The sequence below is a fragment of the Balaenoptera musculus genome, chromosome 16, assembly GCF_009873245.2.
Source record: "Balaenoptera musculus isolate JJ_BM4_2016_0621 chromosome 16, mBalMus1.pri.v3, whole genome shotgun sequence".
NCBI classification, from domain to species: Eukaryota; Metazoa; Chordata; class Mammalia; order Artiodactyla; family Balaenopteridae; genus Balaenoptera; species Balaenoptera musculus.
Window position 1 is genome coordinate 37,738,685 of NC_045800.1, and position 27,865 is coordinate 37,766,549.

The 27,865-nt window shown below is 39.3% G+C and overlaps 2 protein-coding genes across 3 annotated transcripts in view; one reads left to right on the forward strand and one right to left on the reverse strand.

Annotated features, from left to right (window-relative positions):
* Positions 1–244: 244 nt before the first annotated feature.
* Positions 245–27,823, reverse strand: FAS (Fas cell surface death receptor). 2 transcript variants are annotated; one of them, XM_036827900.1, is made up of 9 exons: positions 27,483–27,608; positions 14,551–14,713; positions 8,246–8,383; positions 7,077–7,185; positions 5,289–5,347; positions 5,058–5,129; positions 3,782–3,843; positions 2,703–2,727; positions 245–1,974 (listed from the first exon to the last, which is right to left on the reverse strand). In XM_036827900.1, exons 1-9 carry the CDS (start codon positions 27,510–27,512, stop codon positions 1,643–1,645), a joined length of 990 nt encoding a protein of 329 aa, XP_036683795.1. In that variant the 5' UTR covers positions 27,513–27,608; the 3' UTR covers positions 245–1,642. The 2 variants fall into 2 exon arrangements, with proteins under 2 accessions (XP_036683795.1, XP_036683794.1); XM_036827899.1 differs by having other exon boundaries at positions 246–1,974; positions 5,058–5,144; positions 27,483–27,823.
* The window catches only part of ACTA2 (actin alpha 2, smooth muscle), a 49,533-nt gene continuing 48,524 nt past the window's right edge, over positions 26,857–27,865 (forward strand). The window contains exon 1 of the mRNA XM_036827898.1: positions 26,857–27,578. The gene's annotated coding sequence lies outside the window, so the exon portion shown is untranslated. The remainder of the gene's footprint in view (positions 27,579–27,865) is intronic.

The window sequence follows — 27,865 nt, forward strand, 5'->3', positions numbered from 1 at the left end:
CTTAACCACACGTTCAGTGCCTGATATATAATCCTGTTATAGTAAATCCTCACATAATAACTAATTATGTGTTGTTTAGGAGAGGGGTATTCTTGAGAGTAACAGCCTATGGAGGAAATTATTTAACTACTAAAGGGCTTTAAAAAGGAAATACTTCCTAAGAGACCAAAGGAAGGATGAAAGATTTATAAACAGGTTACATTTAGCAATAGATAGAAAAAAAGAAAACAAAAACAAAAAGCAAGCCCCCACCAAAAAAAGAGATAACCAGAGATACCAAAAACATGATTTTAATTAAATAGTTTTACCTATATTTTCTATTTCCAAACATAAGAGGAAAACACCTTCCATCAATGGAAGCTCTTTAGGTAGTTCTGAGTATCTGTTTCAGCTTATAAATGTCTTTAGCTTACAACTATATAAATATTAATAGTATTTATTAACATTCACATTTCGTATAAACTTTCGAAAGTGTTTAAATGTAAAAGTAAGGAAGTGGTAGTGGGGAGAGGGGCTTGTTTGTCTAAGAAGCTACAGGAAATAACAAGAGCAATTCCTGAAACCTGATATGATTTCACTTTTGCTATGTATAAGCTGCCTTCGCATCAAGAGAGAACACATGAGGAGTTACTGAACATTTTGTGGAGGATGGAGCAAAATAAGAATCTACCTTATCAGCTTTGGTGGTAGACATGGGTTCATGCTATGCCGCAAAGCTACCTTCCGTAAGAGCAGTTAGTCTCTCCAAACTAAGCTAGGTGTTTCCAAGGGCAGTCCCAGCTTTGCGTGAATCAGTTAAGTGTTTCTTAGGCTGTCCTTCCAAGTCTGGGGGTGCACAGGCCACCAAGACGCACATCAAGGAGCAAATGGAGAGGTGCCAATGATCTAGTAATTCTTTCCTGATCAAAATGTTTTGACACCTGAGAAAGAAGTGGATTATTTTGATCCAAAGTGACGAGCAAATATAAAATAGCCAAGCATTATAACTGAGTCTGCATTTTCTATGTGAATTCAAAATTGAAATATTTCACCATGAAATGCCAGTAATCTATGCAAAGACCTTTGAGGTAGAACCTTATTAAATTCTGCATTCAGATGTATGTGCAAGCTTTCCCTGAGTATGCTCCTCTCAAAGCTGTAAACAAAATTTACAAATATGGTAAAATCTCTAGAATTATCAGTGGAGCTGGGGAGGTAATTTAGAGGCAGTTGATTGTGACATGACAACAAAAGATCACATCTACTGATTTATGGAATGAGGTCAGCCTGTGGATAGGCATTTGTATTTACATATGTTAATTACATTCATACTTACAGAATCACATGTTAGATACTTGAACATGATCTCAAATCTTTTGTCCTTTGCATACGCTCTTTTTTGCGCACTTAACATGCCCCTGTATTTACTCTTAACTGTGTCCATCTTCCCAACTAGATTTTAAACTTCCTTGAAGGCAGAATCATGAGATGCTCAAAGCCTGTAAACATATTAGCTCTACAAATCTAATAAATGAAAAAAGAAAAGACACCCAGTAAAAAAAAAAAAGCCAAGCAATATTTACAGCTTGCAGCTACCCAGAACTTATTCAAACATTAATCTTTCTTTAGTATATTCTCAGAACTGAGTTAGTTGTTTTTCACTTTAAGCCAAGCTTTCATTTTCATTTTGCAAGTTTGCATTTTCATGTTCACTAGTAATGTCCTTCTGGACTATATCTTGAATTTTCTCTGCAAGAGCATGAAGTTTGGCTTTTCTGAGACTTTTAATCAAAGTGCAATATGCATCTTTCTTCCCATGACTTTGATACCAATTACGGAGCAGTTGGACCTTCTGTTCAGCTGTATCTTGGGGATTGTCGTGCTTGATCTCATCTATTTTAGTTTCCTCCATACCATTCTTCCGAACAAATTCTTTAACTTCAGTTATTTTCATTTGTTCAGCAATACTAATGATATGTTTTCCCAAGTCAACGTCTGAAAAATAGAGAATAGTCTCTGAAAATTTGTTTTTCTAAACAAAATTCCCACTTCTGAAAACCATGTTTATTTCTCCTCTTACAGTACTTAAGAATATGGGTAAGTCCTAGAGATCTAAAGAGCCAGTCAGGGAAAAACAAAAACAACCTTGAGTTCTAATCCCAACTCCTCCCGTGTCCCCAGTAATTTGCTCTATTACCTGGGCAAGATACATAACATCTCTGTGCCTCCTTTTCTCATCTATAAAGTAAGAGGGCTGGAAAAGATCATCTCTAACGTCCCTATGGATTTGATGATCAATGACCGACACATCTAAAAGGCTGGCCAAGAGTTTATATGACCATCTTATCACTGACTCACAGGTCGAAGAACAGAACAGAATAGAATCATGAATGGTGTTACGGAACTAGGATACACCAATAACTGAGTCTACAATTCAGATTAGCCTCTGAGTCAATGTAGGCAGGAGTTCTATACTACACCTAACTGCTTGTGAAGGAAAATTAAGCCTTCAGAATACAGCATCTTATGTTACCTGAGTATTGGTTATACATTTAAACAAACTGCTTAATAAACCCTTTTTGGTGAGCAGGAAAAACTGGAACCTCAAGAAACGGCAAGACCCCACTATATGTTACTGAACTTCGCAAAATTATTTAACTCTAAAATTAGCCTGTGACTCCTAAGGAAGCCATCTCGATGAAATAAAATGATAAAAGTCTTACCTGTGAAATTCAGTGGCATCATTTCCTGGGGAGAAAAAAAAATGGAGGGAAGGAGAGAGATAAAATATATTTAGAATACTCTAAATGTAATAGAATACTCTAAATGTAATAAAATACTCTAAATGTATAAATTTAGACTAAGTGACTAAGGAGGATTCTTTCACCATTCAAATTTTTATTCTGAAAGTTTCCAGCCTAACCAGAAACTAGGGAATATTGGCTTTTTTTTTTTTTTACGGAGGCAAGGAACCTAAGTAATTTGTGGAATGTGCTGAGATTATTCTTTATATAGACTCATGAAAATAAACATAATAACCATAATCATTCTAAAATTTTCTTTACTGTAACTATTCTAATTTTTGACACGACAACATAGTTTAAGTTGAAATGATTTTGTACCATATTGATTTAAAGAACCCTAAGCCCCACTGGCCCCAAATGAGAAAACCGTTATTCATCAAGTGAACTGGTTACTCTCCCCAGTGTATCTTTTGCTATATGTGTGTGTGTTTGTTTGTTTTTTTTTTGGCCGCTCTGTGCGTGGCTTGTGGGATCCCAGTTCCCCGACCAGGGACTGAACCCAGGCCACGGCAGTGAAAGCCACTAGGCTACCAGGGAACTCCCTCTTTTGCTATTTGAAATGCTTTGATTCCATGTTGTAACAAGATATGGTGACAGATAAGGTAACAAGTGTCTGGAGAAAGCTGAGATGTACCTTTATAATGGCTTTAAGTGTTATCTCTGTGCCTGGACTTGGATACTGAATCCCTGCTCTGGTAAAGGATGTCTCTCTGCATTTCTCTTCAGGATAATACCAACATGGGACATGGAAGCTTGGCCACGTCCTTTTCTCAACTCCCTTTGTGTAAGTGAGAATTTATTAATAAGAATTAATTCTTGTTATTTGTATAGAAGCTTCTTATCAACTGGGCACCCTATCTTAATTCATTTTTGATGCCCCTATAACCCATGCACACACAGGCATCATAAATGTTTGTTTTTAAAAAGGTAAAAGTAAAAAGCTGAATGACTACCTTCTCTATCTTTTTAAGAAAGCTGATGCATGTTTCAACACTTACAGTATTTGAGGCTACAGATTTCTGGTGACCATTCTTTCTATTCCTGCGCCGTCTTTTCACCTCTGAAAGATCCAAGAAATTTCTATCAGACTCATGTCTCAGCCTTGTAGGAAGCATGTGAGAATATACTCTCATACTAAGAGAAGTGTGAGAAGAAAGGAGAAACTCATTCATTGACATTTAAAGCAACCGAGCACCATAAGAGGCAGATTCGTCCTGATTTTGAAAACTCCATCCCACCGGGTCAAGTGGTCTAGAGATATGCCGCACCTTAGTGGCGCCGTCCAGTTACCACACACTGGCCTAGCCTGAAGCTGGCTTTTGACTTATTGTGTGGCCATCACCAGCCCCTCTCACTGGCTTGAAGCTGGGCACAGAAGCCACAGGCTATGGAAAGTCGGCATCAGTTTGCCATGAAGTGGCACTTAATGCCCCGAAACTCAAGTACACACACTCACAAATAACTCAAATATATATACTCAATAAGTGTATGCCTTGAAGTCAGTATGAGGTGGAAGAAAGAAATCTAGAAGTCTCCGAGCACGATTTAAGTGTTTAAACATTGAGTTTATATTTTTAGTTGAACAATCTCTAACGGCAAGGCAATCTCTTTATCTTCAGCTGACCTGGAGAAACAGTGATTTGTTCCAACAGAAAAAGAAAAACTGGATGTTTCAGAGTTATTGAAAGTTGGCACCACCATGTGTTGTATGAATGATCTAAAGGGATTTTTCTAGAGTAATTATAAGTATATCCAATTTTGGTTTACGTGCTGACTTTACTAAGTAACCCTCACATAAAAGGTATTGCCACAGTATTTTAAGTTAAGGTGGAGAAATAATCAAAAAGCATGGAGTCTGGACAAGGGAGAGGAGGCACAGACAGGGGTGAATTTATCAAGTGTCCCCTGCAATGCCTTCGCTCCTTGAATTCTCTTTGTGCATGGGATGATCTCAATGTAGACTGAAGGACTACTTCCGATTCTTGGCCCACTCAGCTACTGCCTAAATACAAATACCCTTGTTCATGGGGAGGATGGGAACACCCAATCAGTGCCCCAGAATGGTTGCTCAAAAACAGTAGCTGAGAGATAACATCATCTGTTCTTACCAGCTCTCAGGGGTGCATTTAGAAGCAGGAATTTAACACCTTACCAGAGCTGCCTACCTGGTAGGAGCTTTCTTTCTCCTGGTAGGTAGGAGACAGGAGGGAATTCTTGTGAACAACTACTTCCCAAGTTACTTCAATCTACAGTTTGAACAAAGTAAGAACTTACCCCTGTATATTAGTGCAGATATTGGAATGAGGATCAGGAGGGCCCATAAACTGTGTAAGTTAGATCTGGATCCTGTAGATTGGAACACTGGACATGGTAAATGAAAGTAAGCAATTTTTAAGATTAAAACAAAGTACTCTCAAAGAATCAAAAGTTTTGGATTGGCTTTTCTTCATATTTTACAGTGGGGTTGGGAGAAAGGAGAATATAATCATAAAAAGAAATAATTACCTTCTCTGCATTTGGTGTTGCTGGTTGGTGTGCATTTCTCAATGATTCCATGTTCACACCTAGAAAAAAATACAGAGGGAATTCAAAAAGCCTGGTGGACTGATTCCTTGATCATTTTCAATGACACACTATAAATCCAGGGCCATTTTATTCATTTTTGCATTTTTGGCAAACATATTCCCTCAAATATTTATCAATTAGCAACTACACTGGTGCAAAGTCATAACATAATTTTGTTGTTTAGATGAAAAATATCCTGAAGAATGACTATGGTTTAAAATGCCTTGAGGTAAAAGAAGGTATTAAAACATCAACATATAAGAAAAAGGATGAAATAGACACAAAAATAAAGTTTAATTTGGTCATAAACTGTGCTCTTAAAATCATAAATTGCCAAAAGCAATTTCCAAACAGTCCCATAGAACAATAAAATGGCCAGACAATAGCCACTGCCCAGGCTGCTGCTTAGGGAGTCTACCTAGGTGGTCCTTAAAGGTTACCCATTTTAGCATCAAGTGGTGATTACAACACTCAAGAGGTTCCTGTGGGATTTTCTTCAGACAGCCAAACACTGACAAACTGTCTGAATTATAACCTGGCTCTGCCTATTACTTAACTAGGTGAGCTTGGGCAAGTCACTTAACCACCATGAGCCTGTTTTCTCATCAATAACAAGGAGATAATATTACTTGCCTCAAAGGGTTACTGTGAAAAGAAAATTAAATCAAGATTATGAAGTATTTAGAATTATTATTATTATTATTATCATTATTTTACTACATTAGTTCCCCTCCCAATCCCTACTTATACTGTCACCATGACCGTACTCTCAGACACTTAGGCTAGAAAGGACAGTCTAGGTTAACTGCACATAATTTAACATTTTCTAGTAAATAAGAGACATAAGGCATCGCGTCCCTGCATTTCAAGTCTACTAAGTGAACTCCTAAAAATTTCCCAAGGTGAATTACAAGTTTAAGGAGAGGCACATGAATATAATCCTAAATATTTATATTTATACAAAACAACATCTTACAAAGCGAAAGCTGTTTTTACAACACATATTACCCAGTCTGATCTTCACAAAAATTAGGTCGATAAGACAAATGAATATTATCTGCATCCTATGAATGAGGAAACCGAAGCTCAGAGAGGTTAAGTGATTTGCTCAAAATCACCCAATTAATCAGAAGAAAAGTGAAATCTATAATCAGGTGTTCTATCTTTGGGTCAAAACCAAGCTCTTTTAGCATGAAAGACGGGTCATTCATGATCTGACCCTGGCTCCTTCTCAGTCTTTCCTACACTCCAGCCAGGTCGTCTGTTCTCCAGAGCTTCCTTTTATCTCTTTGCAGCGGCTGTTCCCCTGCCTGAAATGTCCTTTCCATCCGTGTACATCTGGTAAGGCTCTTTCTTTCCTTCAAGACTCAAGCCATGTGTCATATCTTTATCCATCTCCCCAGGCAGAGTTGAAAGCTTTTCCTATATAGTTCAACACCCTGAGTACAAGTCTCTTCTTGCCACGTGGTGTGAACACAATAACCACTGCTTTTCTTGACACCCTCTGCCTCTAGCCTTAGACCTTCAAAGCCTGGCCCGTGTCTGCTCATATCATTGGCTTGAGCAGCCAGCACAGTATCAAGCACATAGGAGGTGTTCAATAAATGTTTAGATATAGGATGTTTGGGTGAAGAAATGGTTATCTAGTTGCTTGGAGGCTTCCCTTTAGGAAAACATTCCCTCTCAAGATATACCTAGTGTTTTAACCAGAGAAAGACTAAAACTTACGTGGTACAAGGGTTACAGTGTTCGCACAGAGATACGTTACAAAAAAAGTTTGGTTTACATCTGCACTTGGTATTCTGGGTCCGGATACAGTTTTTTTCCACTTCTAGGCCTAGAAAACCAATTTGCAGACTATTAATTAGAGCAGCTAGTTATAACTGGACGATGAAAAGGATGGGCAGGAGCTGCATGGATTTTTGAGATCCAGCGCTTATGTTAGCAGTCACACCATCACACCTTTAGTAACACAACTAGCATTTAAATGCCAAATAGGCAACCCCAGGTTGAAAGAGTTGAAATCATTTAGCAGAGTTTTAAGTGGACAGACAATCCAGCAACCCAGACAACCCCACCTGTACTTAAATGGCTCCCTTTTTCTCATCTAGAGCCTGGCTACTCAAACTATGGCTTATAGACCAGCAATATCAGCCTCACCCGGGAGCCTGTTAGAAATGCAGAATGTCAGGCCCTGCCCCAGACCTACTCAATCAGACCAATGCCAAAACCCTCACTTAGAGATTCTGATTTTATTGCTCTGAGACGGGATCTAGATGTTGGCATTTTTCAGAGCTTCCTGTTTGATTCTAATGTACAGCCAGGGTTGAGAAACATTGCTTTAGAGCCTACATAGGGATAAGAAAAGCTTTACATCCAGAGAATTCTTGATGTCTAACAAAACTGGGAATACTTCCGTTTTATTTTAATCTGAACCCTCAAGATAGATTGGGATATCCATGAAAATTCAGGTCCCCAGTTGGAATTATCAGGACAAACCAGATCCCCCAGGAAGGGGGAGGAACCCACCCACCTCTTGGGTTTCTCTGTCCTTGTATCTGCAGGCGTCTGAGCTCTTTCTGGCTAAGAACAAAAGGCATTATACAAGCATAAATCAAAGCAGGAAAAAAAAAAGTCCCTGCAATTTTGATTGGAGCTGATGGACCCTGTTCACCATGTTTACGTTCAGTCGTTCTCCTACATCTGGGAGAATTGCCTAGACTTGACTCATAAATGTCACTCAGTACCTGGTCCTGCTTCACCCCAGCCAGGCCCATCCTGTCCCTCCTGTTTGCTGACATAGTGCCAGAATAGGTCCCAATTTCAGACTGTATTATACATGGTGCTACATGCAGTACCATGATTGGTCCCTTTCGATTGTTTTTTAAGACACTTACCATGTTCTCCATCACAAACTCTACATCTTCTGCAGTTATAAGAATGATGGTGCTTGTCTGTGTACTCCTCCCCCTCTGCACAGAGCACACATTCTGGTTCACCTCCATCGATTTTGCAATCATCATTTTTCCGTTTGCCTGCCCAAGAAAAAAACCGGAGCAAGTGTTTAAATGCAAGGTAGTCATGCAGCAGCAAGGGAAGTCTGCAGGGATGACAATAAAACAGGAGTGGAGGGGCTAAGCTAATGAAATATAAATATAGTAGGGGAGAAAGTTGTTGTAAAAATCGTGGCAAGAGACGGAATTTCTCCCAAGACAAAAGCTAAAAGAGTCACTGAGGAATATGCCTACAGAAATAGGATGATTAAAAATAGGAGCATATAAAACAGAGGTTAGAATGACCAAAAGCACTGGAAGAGACGCCTTTACCAACTTTGGGGGGAGGAGGAAAGAAGGCTGCTAGGTATATATTCATGGTAGAGATGGCTGCCACTGGCCACTGAGGTTACCTAATTAATTCTCCTTTCTCTGACTTATTTTACTTTCCAAAGTCCACAGATCCTGACAAGGACAGTATTGTTTAAGGAAGAGAACATTTGAAGTTCTAAAGACTTTGGTCAAATATTTAATAGCAACAATATCTTTAACAAAGTGCTTAATCTGGGACTTCCCTGGTGGTCCAGTGGTTGAGAATCCACCTTCCAGTGCAGGGGATGCGGGTTCGATCCCTGGTCAGGGAACTAAGATCCCACATGCAGTAGGGCAACTAAGCCTGCATGCCACAACTACTGAGCCTGAGCACTACAACTAGAGAGCCTGCATGCCGCAACTACAGAGCCCTTGTGCTGCAACTACTGAGCCCATGTGCCACAACTAGAGAGAAGTCAGTGCACTGCAACAAAAGATCCCACGTGCCTCAACTAAGACCCGACGCAGCCAAATAAAACAAAACAAACCAAAAAAAGTGCTTAATCTCTCTAAGCCTAATTTCTTCATGCATATGATGGAGATAATCATACTTCTCTTGCATGGCTAACATTACTGCACAGGACCTGCCTAGTAAGTGCTCACAGTTCCCTTTTCACTCCCCTTTCTTTCTATTCCTTTGCCGTTAAGGGACAGAATACGTTATGATGTGCAGGCATGAACGTATTTATAACAAAATTTATTACCAGGTTTGCTATCTTAATACGCAAAAGTTTAAATCATATTCGCATTTACTTTTACTTACTTTAAAAATAAAATGAGTCATTGGATTTCTATTAGCAAGCATTATACAACAATGCCTTCTGGAAAATTCATTTATTTAAGAAGTGTTTATTAAATACCTATCGTGTGCCAGGCACTTTCTAGGAGCTGGAGATACTGCAGCTGAAATAAGACAAAGCCTGGTCTCCAAAGGCTACACATTGTCAAGGTAGAAGCAGGCAATGCACAAATAAATACAAGACGGCAAGTGGTGATAAGTGCTGTGGGGAAAGCTAGTTGAGGGCAAGGGAATAGAGAATGAAGACGAAAGAGATAGAAAATATAAAGGGAAATCTAAGAGAAAAGCCTGACTAGTGACTGTAATTATTATGTTATAACTAATTAAAAAGAATAGGCAAAATCTAATCTGTCCCCCTCGCATGTACAGCAAAAATAATTTACGCTCTTTCCCCAGGTACATGACTTTCTTAATAACCTCATAGCATTCTTTTTTTTTTATTTTTGCCTTTTAAAAGAAAATTTATTGTAACATTTCAGACAATGACTTTACGTGACTGTTCAGAAAATATTCTCATTTTAGATCCCATGACAACAACAAAAAAAGATTAGTAGAACAACAACAAAAAAGATTAGTATACAGAGAAGGTGAAAGAAGGAACATTGGAGATCTATATTAAATTTGAAAAGAAAATTCCTCAGTAACAGTAGCTCCTTGCCATTCATGAGAAATATGTTATAAAACCAACACAAATACTCAGTTTCACTTATTCCAGTACAGCATGTAGTTTCCATCCAGAAGAATGCAAGTAAAATGTATGTGCACCCATCAGACCCATAACAATTCTTATAATGGTAATAATAAATGATAATATCAACCCTTATTAAGCCAAGGACTCTGCTAAACACTATTAACATATTTCCATTTAATGTTCACAATAATCATACATGGTCAGAACTATTATTATGTCCATTTTACAGTTAAGGAACCAGACTCAAAGAAGTCAAGTAACTTGCCCAAGGACATGAAGCTTGTTAATAGCTAGGAGGACCAACCATCCCTGTTTGCCCAGGATGTGGGACTTTTAGTGCTAAAATTGGGGACGTCTCAGGCAAACCAAAATATGTTGGTCATCCTCTAAGTGTCAGAGGGAGGATTTGAAAGCAGGGTCTGATGCCAGAACTTGAGCTATTAAACACTATTCAATATCTGCTTGGTAAAGATTTCAGCTACCATGTTACAAACTAAGACAAAACTTTTGAAGTGTTACCACAGCTGGTAAAGTGTAGGAGTTTACATTCCAAGACTGGAAGCTCCCTGAGGTCAGGGGCTCTGTTTCTCTGCCTTCATCTCACAGTCCCCGTGGCTTGTCTGCTGCACTGGAGAATGTGTGCCCTGGGACATGGTCCTTCACTTGCTTTGCCTTTTCCTTTTTAACACTGTCCCATAACTCTCTCTCTGAAGTCAAAGCTTCCCCATTTGCCTTCCTGGGATCACTCTAGGGAGGAATTATTTACTTGGTATGCCCACTCTGGATGCCAAAAACCTAACTGCAAATGGTGATTAGTACACAGTTCAACACATTACAATGTCTTTACGTTTTCCCTAATTTAGGACTTTGAAAAGGATTAGTCAATGTGGCAGAGATCCCTGATTGTCACCCAATATCTATTTTCCCTTCTCCCATAGGAACAGGATATTTACCAGGGGACATGGCTGCCCTGAGTCAAGACTACATCTCCCAGCCTCCTTTGCATGGCCATGTGACTAAGTCCCAGCCAATGGGATGTTAGCAGAAGTATCCAGTAATACCTTCCAGGATGTTTCCCAGAGCTGGTGTGCAGTTTAAGTCTAAAGTTTAATCTGCCGTATGTGCATGAACAGCAAAAATAATGTATGCTGTCTCTCCTAGGAACATGACTTTCTTAATGATTTCATAGCATTCTTTTTGATAAAATAAAATACTACATAAACAAATTATGAAATTTAAACATATACAATATTTTAGTAAACAAAGGTAATGATAGGTCATTAGAAAAAAAAATACATTGTGGAAACTCAGAACCAAATTTAAATACAGTGCATAAGGGTTGTATACCATTTCAGCAGTATGTTTAAGAAAACCAAGCCAAAGTACAACTTTAATTGCTTGTCAGTGGGATTATACTGCTTTCTAAATGAATTGGCCTCTTTAATGAATTACCTTGCAGAATGTGCCTGGCACAATGCCTACAGCATGACAGGGATACAATATCACAAGTTCTTTCTTTCCTCCAATGTATACAACCTAAATTTATCAAAATATTAAAAAAGTAGTTGTTTTCTTGAAAATAATATTTTAAAATATATTTGTTTCTGAGTATAATAGTACATATGCTCATTGTAGAAAATTTGGAAAATTTAGGAAAATGTAAAAAGCACCTATACATCAACCACTCTGAGATACTGTTTTCATTTTGGTGCATTCCTATGCATATAAATACACACATATATACATGTGAGTATATGTGTGTGCGTGTACATATATATGTATGTGTGTGCATACATTTTATATATATATATATATATATATATATATATATATATATATATATATATATATATATAAAATGCATGCAGTGTACCATAGAATCCTTCTTATTGGATATGGTGATGTGATGAGGACTTTTTTGATTAAAAATGTCAGTTCACATAAGGGATCATTGAAAAAAATACTGTCAATATTTCAATTTATAAAATGTAACTATATAATTATTTGCCACTCTTGTGATGTAGAAACAAGTTATTAGAATTCCACAGTCTTTCTCACTTAAGTCACATCCAAAATGCATCGCCTATGATTTCCCTTTTCTTTTTTGGGGGGCAAAATCCGACTTCATCTTTATTTTATTTATCTATTTATTTTTGGCTGCATTGGGTCTTAGTTGCAGCACATGGGATCTTCGTTGCAGTGCACAGGCTCTGTAGTTTGCAGCACACGGGCTATCTAGTTGAGGTGCGTGGGCTCAGTAGTTGCGGCACGCGGGCTTAGTTGCCCCGTGGCATGTGGGATCTTAATTCCCCGACCAGGGATCGAACCTGAGTCCCCTGCATTGGAAGGCGGATTCTTAACCACTGGACTACCAGGGAAGTCCCTGATTTCCTTTCTCCCTTTCTTTCTTTCTTTTCTCCTCCTTCTTTCTTTTCTTTCTTCCTTTCTTTTTGATGGAAAGAAAACTTAAAGACACCAATAATCTGTATGAAAGGCTTTAACATTTTTGTGATTTTTCCATGTATTTTGCTTCCACTTAATTCATTAACATTTTTTTCAGTAACCCAACTTTACTGAAATTCTCCAAAGCATTCAAAATAATTTTCATAGAAATAAAATCTGTTTTTTCTGTGTATTCATATATTGGTTTATGTAATATTAAATTAAATTACATATTAATATCACAACACCAATGAGCATAAACAAATTTGGAAGCAATCTGAATATTGATAAGCTTAAAATTAAAAAAAAAAAGGAATAGAAGTGGAAAGAGTGTTTAGTATATATTGGACACCATCCAGGATCTTTTAGAGATGGAGCAGAGGGAATTAGTTAATCCAGCCAGCAGATCAGTTAGAAATCTCTTAAGGGAATTTATATACATTGAGGCTTATATCAGAAATATATCAGAAAACATGACTTTGATTGATACATAATATTCCAGTCTCTGAATACTCCAAAATTTACTTAATCTTACATCATTGGGTATCATAGTGAAATGTCATGCAAACAATATTTTCTTTTATTTTTGACTATTTTCTTAAGACATTTTTCTATAAACCTATTACTGTAACAGTGTATTTTCAAATTTTTGATCCACATATCCAAATTTCCTTCTTAAAAGGTTTTTTAACAATTTACATTCCAAGAATGACATATGAGAGTTATCTCACAAGCAAACTCACCAGGACTGAGATCACTTCTAAAATGAAAATAAAACAAAGCAAAACAAACAAACAAAAAGCAAACAAAGTCCTTAACAGTTTGATATTCAAAGCTTATTATCTTCATTTTAATTTGCATTTTAGGTTTTAAAAATAGGAGTAAAGGTCTCAATTCACAGGAAAAATAGATGGTGTTTAGCAAGTTACGAAAAAGCCAGAAAGCCATTCTTCATTCTCATTTGGAGAAGAGTAAATGTGAATACGCTTAAATATAAATGGGTTGGATTATGAGAGATTTTCCATAAGGGTTATTAAAACCTGGAGAGAAGGCCAAGAAGGACTGTTAAAATCTTTTTATAAACAGGGCCCGTGCCTGTTTAGCAGCTAGAGTGCTGGAGGCCTGGAAAGCCAAACATGAAACTTACCACCATCCTTTATGGTTCTATTAATCTATCGCATATGCCCATGTGTTGTTTTCCTTTATCTTCCTGTTTTCCTTCACAATGCAACTGGGAGATCCATATCTGTATAAAATAGTAGTCAACTCTACTCCATGTTGAAAAAAAAAGTCTGCCCAATTGCATTTTGCTTAGCTTCCAATTTGCTACTGTTTGAAGGATTTCCAATCTGAAATCGGTTTTCATTTCAAAAATACTGATTTTAAAAAATGGTTGGTTTTTGTCCATTGCTTTCCTAGCTTATCTAGTTATTCGGTTGTAAAAGGCAAATGTGTTTTGCAGGCTTCAGTGCTAGGACAAACAGCTTTCTCAGGGGCTTTCTGATCGAAGGGAAGTGTCGAGACATCTCTTAAGGATAGAAGTCCCTTGCCTTCAGAGCTCCACAATTATTATGATATATTCTAACCAGTTCTGATGTGCTAAGTTTTAATATCCACAAATTAGTCTGCTTTTGCTATTGAAAAATGGAGCTAAATAAATAAATCCTCTCATTTCTGAGGTACATGTCATTGATAAATTATATTTACTTATTCTCACATCAAACCAGCGTGATAAAGATGACATAAGCTGGTCTTCGGAAAATAATGGCATATTTTTTTTCCTTCCCAGTCAGGCCATAATGCAGGAGAACTAAACGCTGTGAAAACACTCTCTTCATTATTATGATATGCTACTCCTCACCCTGATTTTCATTCTGATCGCTAGATTTTTTTTGTATAACATACCAGGAGGACACGGCTGACAACAAAATTTGTGCTCACGATGCAGGCCTTCAACGCAGCTCTCCTTTTTAGTAATATTCTTACTCAGTTTCAGCATCTCAGAGTTGCTATCAGCCACATGGGCATTATCACCTTTAGACAATGGTCCAGCAATGGAGGTAAATATCTGTAAAAGAAAAACATGAAGAGAATTTTACTGACTTCTGAACTAAGCAACTTGGTAAATAGGTGTAAGCCACCCCAAATGGCTGTATTTTATTTGCCATGCACAGGCAAAATCAACGTGCGTTCCATCCTTCCACTGACTCGTCTCCAAAAAAGGAGCAGATCTATTGCATGACAGTCCAGACCTCGGGTTCTCCAAACTACCCAAGAAACAGCATCACGGATGGTAGGAGCCACAGCTCTGGGCTCAAAAGTCACGGCTCCCACTCATCAGCCCTATGACTGAGGGAAAAGTCACTTAAATTCTCCAAGTCTCTGTTTTGTTATCTATAAGGTGGAAATAATCTCTTCTTCATAGGTTTGTTGTGATGATTAAATAAAATAATGCACTTCAAGTTCTTAGCACAATTCCTCACACATAATAAATAGGTGCCTGGTAAGCAGTATTATTATTATTATTATTATTATAAAGTTCCAGTGAGGGACAACATAGCAGAGTAGGAAAAAACATGAAATTTCAAAACGACTGTGGTTTGAATCCCAGCTCTGCTGCCAACACTGACTTTGGGCAAGTTAAAGGGCCTCAATGATCCTCAGTTTCCTGATCTGTAAGTGACAGCAGTACTTTCTGCCTTGAAGGGTTATTGTGAGGATAAAAAGTGATAATTTCTCCCAAACCTGGTACTTAGCTTACAGCATGTTCTGTTTTTTCCTTTTTTATATATAACAATAGAATCTACAGTTTTGATGAACTCCTTCCTGGTTATCTAACCATACAATAAATCCAACAGGATTTTCTTCACTTTTATTCAGGAAAAATGAACTTCTCTTAATAGAGAACCAATCTTTAATTTATTATTTGTTCCTTTTTTTCTGGAGACAAAACCCATAGGTCCAAGTGACATTGTGTCAAATTTATCTTAGTTAGGCTTGAGTTCCTTAGAAAAATGAGCCTCTAAAATGTATGGAAACATTTTGGGGTAATGTCTGTTTGATTCCTTTCTCAGGTTTTCTAAACATTTATTGTTTGTCTCTCTAAACACAAATACAAATAATTTTTCATCTTATGTGGAATATGTAAATTCATTGCTAAGCATCAAAAATTTTTAAACTACTGGTTCTGAGGATTTTTTTCTCAAGGTCATTTTTCATAGTTTTCATGGCATACTTTTTTTTTTTCTACTTTATGTCATCTTCTGGGTCAAGGGAACTAAATATTCTTCGTGTATAAATCACTGCCACAGGAGTCCATACATCTTCCCTTTTAGCCCTTCCCCCTTTGTCACCAAAGCCTGCATCCCTTCTAAGTCACAAGATACCATGGGACCTCCAAGGAAGGAGGGACGAAGGAGATGCGGTTGCCACCTTTTCCTCCTGGGATGGATGTATTGATGTATTTTAAAATGCATTTCTAACATCCAGACTCCAGGAGGGAAAATCACACCAAAATGTCAAGAAAATACCTGACTTATCCAGGGTCACTCATGAGCAAAAGGTAGAGAGCTAGGACTTGTCTGAGTCTCCTCACTCTTATTACAGTGTTTCATCCCCTACACCCAACTCACCATAAAATATAGCTTACTTTCTCTATATGAATAATTCTATGTAAAGAATAATTGGAAATGGTAAACAGATCAGAGGAATTATGCCTAAATATACTGGCTTCACTATCAAACCACTGCCTTTTCAACCCAACAGACATTTCACTAGCACCTTCTGTGTGCCGGGTTCTGTGAACACAGAGACAACTAACATTGATCATAATCGAAAATGAATGTTAAGTTTCCAAAAGCAGATTTGCACATGGGCATATTATTTGTAATGTATTAATCACTGGGGGATTTTTTAATGTTATATTTGCATGACTCTTACTTTTTAAAACACATTTGAATCTATGATCTTCTTCTGAAGCAGCTTTGAACAAGAAGTATTTATTAGTATCAATTTCTCTTTTCAAGATGACAGTTCCCCACTTCTTACCTCTTCTACAGAAGGTCATCCTGTCATCCTGTTAATATTAGTCCCTCTTCTAGATCAGAGCATCAATAGTTAATGAGCAGTAACTGAATTGGGCACTTTAGGAAATAATAATGTGATTGAAATCACACCAAAGGGTTAACTGCTAAGATGGGAAGGGCTTTCAAATGAAAGTCATTCACCTTTTAGGATCCTTATTCTATAACAAACTTTGTTCTATTTGACAGTCAGAAATTAAATATACTAACCATGTAACATTCCAGACATTGCCAGCACATGAAAATTCTCAAACAAATGTAAAACTCTCTGTAGCTAGAAGAATCAGTTAAGTCCTTTTTGCAACAGATAATGGAAAACTGAATCTAAGCAACCAAACTGAGTAGAAGCAATTCCTTTCTGTTATCAGCCGCCTCTGTGGCTGGGAAGAGGGAGTTAACAGTGAGATATTACTTGCTCTCCTTCTCTTTCAATTCTGGTTTCTCACCAGAAACTGAAGAAAATGACACAGATTTAAACTCAAAGAGATCTGAGTCAAAATTGGGTAGCCAAAATTGACAAGTCAAAGGTGCTCAAAGTTGATACCCAATAGTGTGTGTGGGTGTGTGTGTGTGTGTGTGTGTGTGTGTGTGTCCCCTACAACTATAGGTCCCATCCTTTCCTTGGTATGCTAATTGCATCCAGCAGTCATGTGACAATGTTACAAGCAGGTCCACAATTCCTGGTTTAAATGATCAAGCACTCAGAGAGTGCTTAACATTTATGTAATGTAACATTTATGAATTGTTACCTTAGTGTTATTTCTAAAAAAAAACTGTACATATACTAAACTTTCTGGAGATGTCTAAAAGAAATGTACTTTCTAATTTTGCTTTAGTTTTCAAGTTTTTGACTGGAAATCAAAACCCACTGTCCAAAATACATTCAGAATTTGAGAAATGTGAATCTTGGAGTAGAACAGTGAAAGACATAAACATCACTGGCCATGGAGAGATACCAGCGCCAAACTCATCTCATATTTGATCACACCTGCTTCACAGAGCTGAATTTCTGGAAACATCTCCTACTTAGTTCAGCATCAAAGAATTATGTCAAGGATAAATAAAGAAAATGGGTCTAAAGAGGATGTTCTAAGTCTTACAAGATATTATGTAAGCAGTGTTCCACACAGCTTGCATTTTTTTAAGTTTTTGCATTAGCTCAAGTTTGTAGTATGCAAAGATTTAACCCAAACTTTCCAGGCAGAAACTGGGGTGTTTTTGACTGTGACAAGGCAGGAAACCCACAAAGAACTAAATGATCAGAATGCTCAAAAAATTGTTTTTCAAAAAAGCTGAAAAGGCCAGAAAATGAGTTAAATCAAAGATGTGAAAAGTGGATAAACTAAGGCAAATGATAACCAAATGGAAAAAAAAGGAATAAAATTAATTTTAAATTTCCATCATGACAAAGATTAAAAAGTCAGCGAGACCTCAATTTTATATTCCGCTGGGAATAATATTAGCTAACTCATTAATCAATTACTTAAATGAGTAAATACTTTGTTGAGTACCTACTATGTGCCAGACAGACATCCAAGAACAGAGCAGTAAACAGATAAAGACTTAGCTGTCATACAGTTTATATGTAAATGAAGTGTGCTGTATTAGTCAGGGTTCTTGAGAGAAACAGGACCAATAGTGTGTGTGTGCATGCACGTGCACGCGTGTGTGTGTGTAAGAGAGAGAGATTGATTTATTTTAAGGAATTGGCTCACACAACCTTAAAGGCTTGGCAAGTCCAAATTCTGCTGATGGGGTAGGCCAGTATGCTGAGGAGTCAGGGAAGAGTTGCAGCTCAAGTCCAAAGGCAGTCTGGCAGAATTCCTTCTTCCTTAGGGAATCTCAGTCTTCATTCTATTAAGGCATTCAACTGACTGAATGAGGCCCACTCACTTACAGAGGGTATCTAACTTACTCAAAGTTTACCAATTTAAATGTACAAATCATCCAAAACAAACAAACAAGCAAAACTGTCACAGAAACATCCAGAATAATGTTTGAGCAAATATCTGGGTGCCATGGTCCAGTCGTGTTGACACATAATATTAAGCATCGTGTGGAGGGAAATGATAAAGAAACAAAGAAATAAGCAATATGTCAAGGAGGAATAAGTGCTACTTAAAGGAATAAAGCAAGTTTAGGGGGCATGGAGAGTTTGAAGGGTGAGGTAGTGATATTTTAGGAAGAGTGGTCTGGGAAGGCCACAGAATAAGAAGACATTTGGACAGTGACTTGTTGCAAGTGGATGACTAGCAGGGAAGGGCTTTCCAGGCAGGTCACACCCAGAGGAACTTGGCTTAGCCCAAATGGGGACATACCTGAGGACCTCAGCAAAAGCATTATTAGAAGCTAGCTATTAAGAGAGATAAAAGTAAATGTCTCCTGAATCACACTGGTAATTAACGTGTTGACCACTGAAGCCATAGTGGGATCATACAGCCAATCATAACCATAGACGCTGCAATCTCGTAGAATCCTGGAACGTCAAAGCAGAAAGGGACCATATGAGCATCTGCTCAGCTTCAATATAGATTTTAAAAATGGATCTCCTTGCGTCTTTCATTATCTACAGGATTTTAATAGTTTCTGCAAATCAGAAAATTTGCTTCTCTCTCTCCTTCTGAATCGTTCATGGAAATGTTAAGTCAGGAAACCAAACCCTAGACATTTGCCTGGCTTTTTACAAAATTCATTCACATACATCACCTCGTGGTCATCACAATAAATCTACACGTGAGGAATTATTACGGTCTTATTTTATAGCTGAGGAAGCTGAGCGCAGAGTATATGAAATGACTCGTCCAATAACCCACAGTTAGGACTGGCTAAGGGAGGACTCGACACCTCTGGCCCAAACGCCTCTGGGCTGTTTCAGGTTTACAAATTACTTTCCTAGTTGCTTTCTCCACTTAGGCACACAAACAACTCAATTTGTTTTCAGACAATTGTTGGCAAGACGCCTGTGTGTTAATTATACAACGAACCTTCAAAGCAAATGCATGTTGAAGGTGGAGGGAGTCTGGCAGGAACTTCCTGGAAACCAGAAGTCAGTCCCCTGCCCTCTAGTCTGGGAAAACTGTAGCAGGATTGTCCTGGTTGGGGTTCTGGCTGGCAGGGAAGGTGAAACTTCCCAGCCCTGGTCTGCAGCTTGAAAAGAAGGAGAGTTTAGGTTTCCCTTCCTCCAATCTGGGTGCTGAGTTTCTGAGAACAGCCATCATACCCACTGTGCGTCCCTTGCAGGGGTGGGGATCTGCAATGCACAAATAGGAATCAGAAGTCTTCCTATCCTCCAATCTTTGCATTTGCTCCATTTGAAACTCTCAGAAACAGGGTGACGTGAGAGTTTGTCCCTTGTTATCAGATGATGAGAAACTGAGAGAACAGTTGGATTTTTATTAATTATCTGCATCAGTGATGAATCACTTTTCATAGCCAACCTGGTTACTACATAGAAGAAACAAAGCAGGAATGGAGCAGGAATGGCTAGACCCAGAAACTGATGACCACCCTTGAGGTATATCACTTCACTTTGACAAGCTCTCCACACTTTCCCAGGAATCATAAACACCCAAGATTTAATATGGCAGTTACAAATAGAGTAACATTGCAGTGACTGAATTAAACAAACTACTGGAAGAAACTGAGAATCCCATTAGCATTACTTCAAAGAAGCAGTGTGGCAATTGGCCCTACGAGATGAGCTAGGGTTTGAAAAGGAAGTTTAAAAAATCACCTTTTTTTTTTTTCTGTTCTTAGTGAAGTTCAAAGCAAACAGGAAAAGAATTTTAAAAAGCCGAGGCAAAAAAAAAAAGTGTCTGGTGGTGAAAAATAGCAGCCCTTCAAATGGCAAGAATAAGTAGACATCGTCTGGAACAGTCAGTGAGATTTTTCAATACTGAGCACACACTTCAGACTGATTATAAATATTCAAGCTGACTACAAGCTCTCCAGTAATCATGGTGAAGAGTTTTAGAGATGACCCAACCCAAGCCCTTCATCTTATAGGAGAAGCTATGCCCCAAACTGGTGGTGGGGTGACTGGTCCATGTCACACAGCTAGCTCAAGAGATTCAGACTCCTATGGGCTGAACTGTATCTCCCTCATCCATATTCCTATGGTGAAGTCCTAACCCCAAGTACCCCAGAATGTCACCATGTTTGGAGACACGGTCTTTAAAGAGGAAATTAGTTAAAATGAGGTCCTTGGGTGCACCTTAATCCGATATGACTGGTGTCCCTATAAGAAGAAACTTGGACACAGGCACAGACAAGGGGAAGACGACGTGAAGACACAGGGAGAAGGCCACTGACAAGCCAAGGAGAGAGGCGAGGAAGAGATCATTACCTCAGGGTCTAGCCTCCTTCTGGCCTCCAGAACTGAGAGAAAATAAATTTCTGTTGTTTAAGCCGCTCCGTCTGTGGCGCTGTGTTACGGCAGCCACAGGAAATGAATACAGGCCCAAACCACCATCTCTTAATTCCCTCAGATTCTGGATTTGAGGGAGGTCAGTGGTGCATACACACTTGGGAATTCCTCATAGCTGGGCACTAGGATTTCCCATCTTGAACTATGACTGAACTAAATAGCCAAGAGATTGCAAATAGTCTTCAGAACCGGAATCATCAGGGGCCCATAGGAACCTGAACTTCTTCCCAGTCTTACAGGCCCCACCAGGGGGTTGAAATCTCACTGTCCCCTACTGTCCAGGACACAACTGGAACAACAGACTAGTTCTGGTCATTCGCTTTTTAGACTTTTAGTTACTTATCAATACTTTAGGAAAAAGGAATTCTAAAAAGACCATTAATAGTTCACCATTTCCGATTGTATAATGCATCTCTAATATATTTGTGTAAAGGGTAAGGAAATAGTAATGACATTTTGTAGTAGGTGCATTACTGAAAAACTGAAATAAAAACAAATAAAAGAAAATTTTCTATATTAAAGAGATAAGTGAAGATTCCATTCATTCTTACTTTTTTCAAAATGTGTAAATAAAATTACACAAGTTAATCTTATTCCAGTAATGTTTTCATCCTTTCTTAAGGCTAGTTTCTTGGGAAGACCAGGAGAGAGATAGTTGAGGCAGTGGGAGTACGTGACTGGTTAGACCCCTGACTGAATCAAGCCATAAATAAAACAAAATGAGGAAACCCAGAGAATTCCATCTGGGATTAGATTTTGAGTTTAGTGCTAGAGTTAGAAAAATCGTTTTCAAAACCCTGAAAGACATTAGAATCATGTAGTGATGGATTAAAAATTTAAAAATGCTTAGGTCCCAAAACAGACCTAAAGAATCTGGATCTCTGAGAATGGGGTATCCTTATGATTATGTTCAACCTTGTTACTTAATATTTAATAACCCTGGTGGTTATTTTGATGCTCCTCCCAGCTGAAGACCAACTGGAGGAAGCAAAATTTGAGGTTAGCAGGCAACTACATTTACATGTGAGAAGATAAGAGTGTTATAGACTAACAGCATCTGTGCTCTGCACTTGCAAATCAGAATTTGACTTTTCATGGAGAAATAATGACCCTTCTAAAAATAAGCCCGAAAAGAAAAGAAGTCATCTTTGGTGGAGGAAATGGGTAATGGGAGGGCTACAAAGTCCTAAACTAGAACCCTAGAGCTCTTAAATGCCCAGAGGGGTCACAGGGCTCTCACAGGAGTAAAGCATCCAGGTGGAACAGACAACAAAGTGTAGGAGGCGCTGGTCAAATGGAGAGGTGCACGTGGACCAAAGGGGCAGCCATTTGATCCAGGGGAGTGGGGGTCAGGTGGCATGTGGGTCCAGATCTTCCATGTTTCAAGAGAAACCAAAATCTTCCAACATATAAGTGGTGGCAGCTAATATTAAAAATACATACCTGCATACATACATACGGTATGTGTCAATACTGTGCAGGGTATACAAAACATAGTCTGGGGCAGTGTAAGCCCAATTTTTGAAATCAGGCCTAAATCCATACAGACATCCATGTGAAAAAACAGTCCATTAGGAACAAGGATCCTTTTGTGAGGATGGCTAAAACCCATAGCTCAATCCTCAGCAAGGGGCAAGAGCCTTACACCACATGTTCTGAGTTCATTTTCTCTCTCTCTCTCTCTCCCCTCTCTTTTTTTCTAAGATCTCTGACCTCAGAAATCAAAAGTGTTGATGTTTCTTACATCTTATATTTTGATGGCCTCCCAGAACACAGAGGTGACTAAATCCATAATGCTGCATCTCTTGACTGTAGGACAGCCTGACGTTAATGACTCCGAAGCAAAGTTTATTCTAATTTTCCAAGTTTATCCCAGTTCACAGCTTAACAAAACCTACCTACGGTAGGCTTGCTTGCCTTGCTGGGCTGAGTACATCTGCCGATTGAATTTGTAGTCAGATTTGCTGACTTACAAGATTGGCCTTACTCAAAATGCACAATTTCATACAAAAGTCACTATCATCCCGCACTTGGTGGATCTTGAGCCAGTCTATCATCCCCCACTTAGTGGATCTCGGGCCAGGTGTCCAATAGAGCAATGGCTGCTGTTTCTAACTGCCCAAAGATGGGGATGGCTTGGTTGCACAAAAGCTCATTCCAAATCAGAAAGGGAGCTGTGATCAAAGAGGAGAACTAGCCCATTTCCTCCTGAGGAAGGTGAAGTTAACAATCTTACAATGATCAACTTTCTAATTTGGGCCTTACAACTCACAGTCTCACTTCAAAGAAGATATTATGAAAGTAGGCAAGTACTTTTGAATTATTTGTTCCTGTTCAAGACTGAATGGAAGATACTTAATTGGTGTTAGGAGTCCAACTACATAAAAAGCTAAAGATACGTTATTTTATTTCATTTTGTTTATTTATTTATTCATTTTATTTCCTTCATTTTAAAGCAAGGGTCTTCCAAAAATGAAAGGACTTATTAGGTAGTTAAATGCTGTTTTCCCACTTTTGTGAATAGATACACACACATAGCAAAAAGAATACAATACTGGGCTTCCCTGGTGGCACAATGGTTGAGAGTCTGCCTGCCAATGCAGGGGACACGGGTTCGAGCCCTGGTCTGGGAGGATCCCACATGCCGTGGAGCAACTGGGCCCGTGAGCCACAACTACTGAGCCTGCGCGTCTGGAGCCTGTGCTCCACAACGAGAGGCCGCAACAGTGAGAGGCCCGCGCACCGCGATGAAGAGTGGCCCCTGCTCCCCGCAACTGGAGAAAGCCCTTGCACAGAAACGAAGACCCAAACACAGCCAAAAATAAATAAATAAATTAATTAATTAATTAAAAAAAAAAAAGAATACAATACTATCCATTAAGGTACTTACAATGGTCCTACAAATAATTTTTTGGTAATAAGCTATATATGTTATTATCTTTACATTATTACTTATATTATTATTTTTCATCATAAGTCAATAAGTCTTTAGTACCTACTACAAAACATGTGCTCATTTAAGGGACTTTTGGAAACTAAGATAATTCACCAAAAGGCACTTAACTCACTAGGGGTTTTCAAGTGGGGGATTTCCTTATTCAGGTTTTTGATCATCTCTTAGAAAATGATTACTCTGTCGTTGGCAGTTGTGGTATAGTGCTAGTAGCCTTCAGAGAGATTCCTTTGAAATACTGACACTTCCACTATTAAGAACTATTTAGAAGTAAATTACTTGTTTAGCGTCCCAAAGAAACTTACTTGGAGACAACATCCAAATCCTGAGTCCTCTTTGCCTTTCACCTTTTGCCTTCTATAAACTCAACGCAAGAATAAAAATTGCTTTTTCTAAATTAAACTCTAATTTTGCCACTAAGGGTGGTAATTGTATTATGGAGACAGACAATAGAAGATTTTTCATTCACCCAATTGTAGCTAGTCATGAAGGACCCGAAGATTTCCATATATCAATTTCATTTTTCCTTTCCAATCTTGCCATCTTTTATAAATTTCTGTTTTTCCATCCTGGTTGTTAATGTTTTAAATTACATTTCATAATTTATTTTATTCATAAGAATTTTCAAGTTTTTTATGATTTAAGGAAAACCTGTTAAAAACAACAATAAACAGAAACACATTGCAACCTATTTCATGTTTCTTAGGCTGGTTTAAGAAAAATTATTAAACTATAAACTAAACAACTGTCCTTTGTTTTGTCCCTGAAACTCTTCTGTATGATTACCTATAAATACACCGACTTCTTTTTCAGCTACCCTCTCCTTGTCCTCAACCATAATTTTGAGAAGTGCTCTAAGAAATAAAGGAGAGGAAAATGGCTAATCTAGTAACTGCCTAACCATAGACCTAAACAGTATAAGACAAAACCTATCAGGACTACGTGCTATTAAAAGAAGCAGCAGCAGTCCTCACAGCTATTTCTCACACAAATTTCTAAAGCAAGTTTGCCTCTTTTTCTGTATCCTTTAGACACTTGTGAATTGTTTGGGGCTTTCAAACTGACTTATCGTCGGTCCCATGGAAATGACAACCAGAAACTAGGGGAAAGAAAACTCCAAGAGGGAAGAAAGAAGGGAAGAGAAGCAAAGAGGTAAAGGATGGGATATTTGCTGACCACAGATTGCGCTAGAGACAAGAAGACTAGAGGAAGAAAGAGGAAAAGAGAAAATGTGGCCGCTCCCTCCCATCCACTTCCAGCCCACTGACATGATTAAACCAAATTTGCTTCTGTGTTCCATGTGATCAGCACTCGCGCCCCCATTTAATTTATTTGCACACCAGTAAATAAAGCCCTGCTAAGTGCGAAGTCATAAAAGCAAGCATTTTCTGGAGACACACAAGGTGACATAATGGTGTGGAAACTTCTTTAAGAATAGAGGCGTGATACTGTGCCAGTGATGGGTGCAGAGCAGCATTCTGTGTAACTAAATTTAAGAGTCATATTAGAAAAGAGAAATAGAGGATATACTACAAAATGCAAACAATGATTATCTAGGTGATAGGGTTATGTCAGATTTTTTCTTTTTACACATCTGTATTGATAAATTTTATTTGATAAATGTTCATTTCTTAGGCCATATATCATATATAATGGTAATAAGCAAATTATGTTTAATATATATTATAGATATTATAATAACATGTATATATAAATAAATGTGTGTGTATATATATATGCACATATGTGTGTGTGTGAATATGCATGCATTCTTTCAGAAAAGCAGTTTCCTTGGTGCTTTAAACATGCACCTCTGGTAAAGATGCTATAGTATAAAAGTTAAGCATAGCTCTGGGCTTTGATAATTTTGCTACACTTATTAGTATTGTTGTTCCAAGAACTAAGAGATTGTCAAAGCAACTAACACTGCAATAAGGCACTGGTTAATGATAAGGAAGAGAAAAGTGTGATCTGAGGTTGTATAAATGGTTTCTCAATTTTGAATCCTAAATTTTCTCGAAGAAAATTTCTAAAGGAGCCCAAATATTGTACATTATTTCTGAAAGGATCAGGGAGAATTTTTTTTTTTTCCAATCATAAGATTGTTCCAGACATCAATGCTTTTTTTCCTTTCAACTCTTGGTGTCATCTGGACATCAGGTGCAATCAACGAACCGCCCGGGGTTCGGAACTGGATCTAAATTAAATCCCAGCCCTGCCGCTTACAGTTAGGACTCGGTCTAATTACTTAAGCTTTCTGAACCCCATTTCGCCATCTGTAAAATGGAGATGAGGACATCTTCCTTACTGCGCAGCTGCTAATTAACTGAGATCACATTCGTAGACATTCTAATCACAGTGCCTGGCACTTTGATGGGGCCCAACAAAATAAGAATCGGTTGGCTTTCAGAGAATTCGGAACTCAAATGAACCTCTTGAGGCCAAGTGTCTTCGATGAGCCATCACCAGGCTGGCATTGCTGAGGTAGGGACTCTCCAGAAGAGGTAGCTACTGCTTAGGCTTCTGGGCCAAGTACAGGCTCCCCAGCGCGTGCGCGGTGGCAGCGGGTACCACCGCCTGAGCAGTGAGGCCCAGGCTCCCTACCGCCCCGGAGTTCAGCGAGCAATGAAAGATAACAAGAAAGAAAATGGAGAGAAGAAAATTAAAAAAAAAAAAAAAAGACCAAACCTGAGATGGTGACTCACAGTCTTAAGGAGAGGGATCACCGGAAGGGAAACAAAACAGTTTCTTTTTCTGTGTAGTGATAAGAAGGTAAACAAGTCTCTTAAGGCGCATTCAGCCCCAAGATAACTTTTTCGAGAAAGAAACGGTGCAGTCCAAAGCCTCAGGTTTAACCACCGCCTCGGGGCTGATTTATTCCCTAAAGTTGGGAACTACCGGAAAACTTTTATCAGTTCAGGGAGCGCAGGTTCTCACCGCCCCGCGGCGCGCACATCCACCAGCACAGCAGCGGGGCTTCGGCGTGACTTGTACGGACTTGTCCAGAAGATCCCCTCCTGTCTCCGGTCCCTCCAGCGACCCTCAAACCTCGCAGGCCCCGGGCCGCCCCCCGCGCCCACCCCTCTCTGGGCGGCGGACAGCGTCGCCCGGGAGCACCCGGAGCTGTTCCGCCTGCCCCGCGGGCTGGCCGCTCTATATCCAGCCCCAAGAAAAACGAGTTCCCCGGTTTCCTGAGATCCCGCCCTCAGGGAAAGTCCTGGCAGCCCTGGTGAGCCGGCCTGTCAGAGGCCGGACAAGCCCGCCGCCCACGCGCGCATCCCCGCCGCCCCCGGAGCTAAGTCCCGCGCCCGCCCGCACCGCGCGCGCCCAGTGGCCGAGCTGGGAGAGGCCCCCGCCCGGGCAGGAGGGGACTCACCAGTGGCCAGAGAACCCAGATCTCGGACATGGCTGTGGAGCAATCGCCAAAGTGAAGGAGCCTCTCCAACTGGCACCCGAGCGGGTCACACACCCCGTGGAAAGTGACAGCCCCGCCGGGCCCCTCCCCGCGCTCCAGCCAGCCTGGGAGAGTGTTCCCGCCGGGGCCCGCCCCGGGGCGCTCACGCACAGTTACTCCGGTAGCGCTTCTCTCTTTCTCCAGTAGCGTCTCCGAGCACCTGCGTGTGGCTCTTCTGAGAGACCCGAAAAGCCTTAAAGAAAGGTCGCCGGGCCCGGGGGCGGGGGGCAGCCGAGGTTGGAGGAGGAAGCTTTGCTGGGGAACGCCCGGGTGGGGGAGGGCGCCTTCGATTCTGCAACTCAGCC

Bases quoted from the DNA above. Each gene is read 5' to 3' on its own strand.
- FAS (XM_036827899.1), bottom strand. From the start codon at position 27,512: ATGTCCGAGATCTGGGTTCTCTGGCCACTG. The intron at 7,186-8,245 runs GTAAGTGTCTTA...TTGGTTTTCTAG, and splicing joins AGTTTGTGATGGAGAACATG to GCCTAGAAGTGGAAAAAAAC. The intron at 5,348-7,076 runs GTAAGTTTTAGT...ATTTTTTTCTAG, and splicing joins CACTGTAACCCTTGTACCAC to GTGTGAACATGGAATCATTG.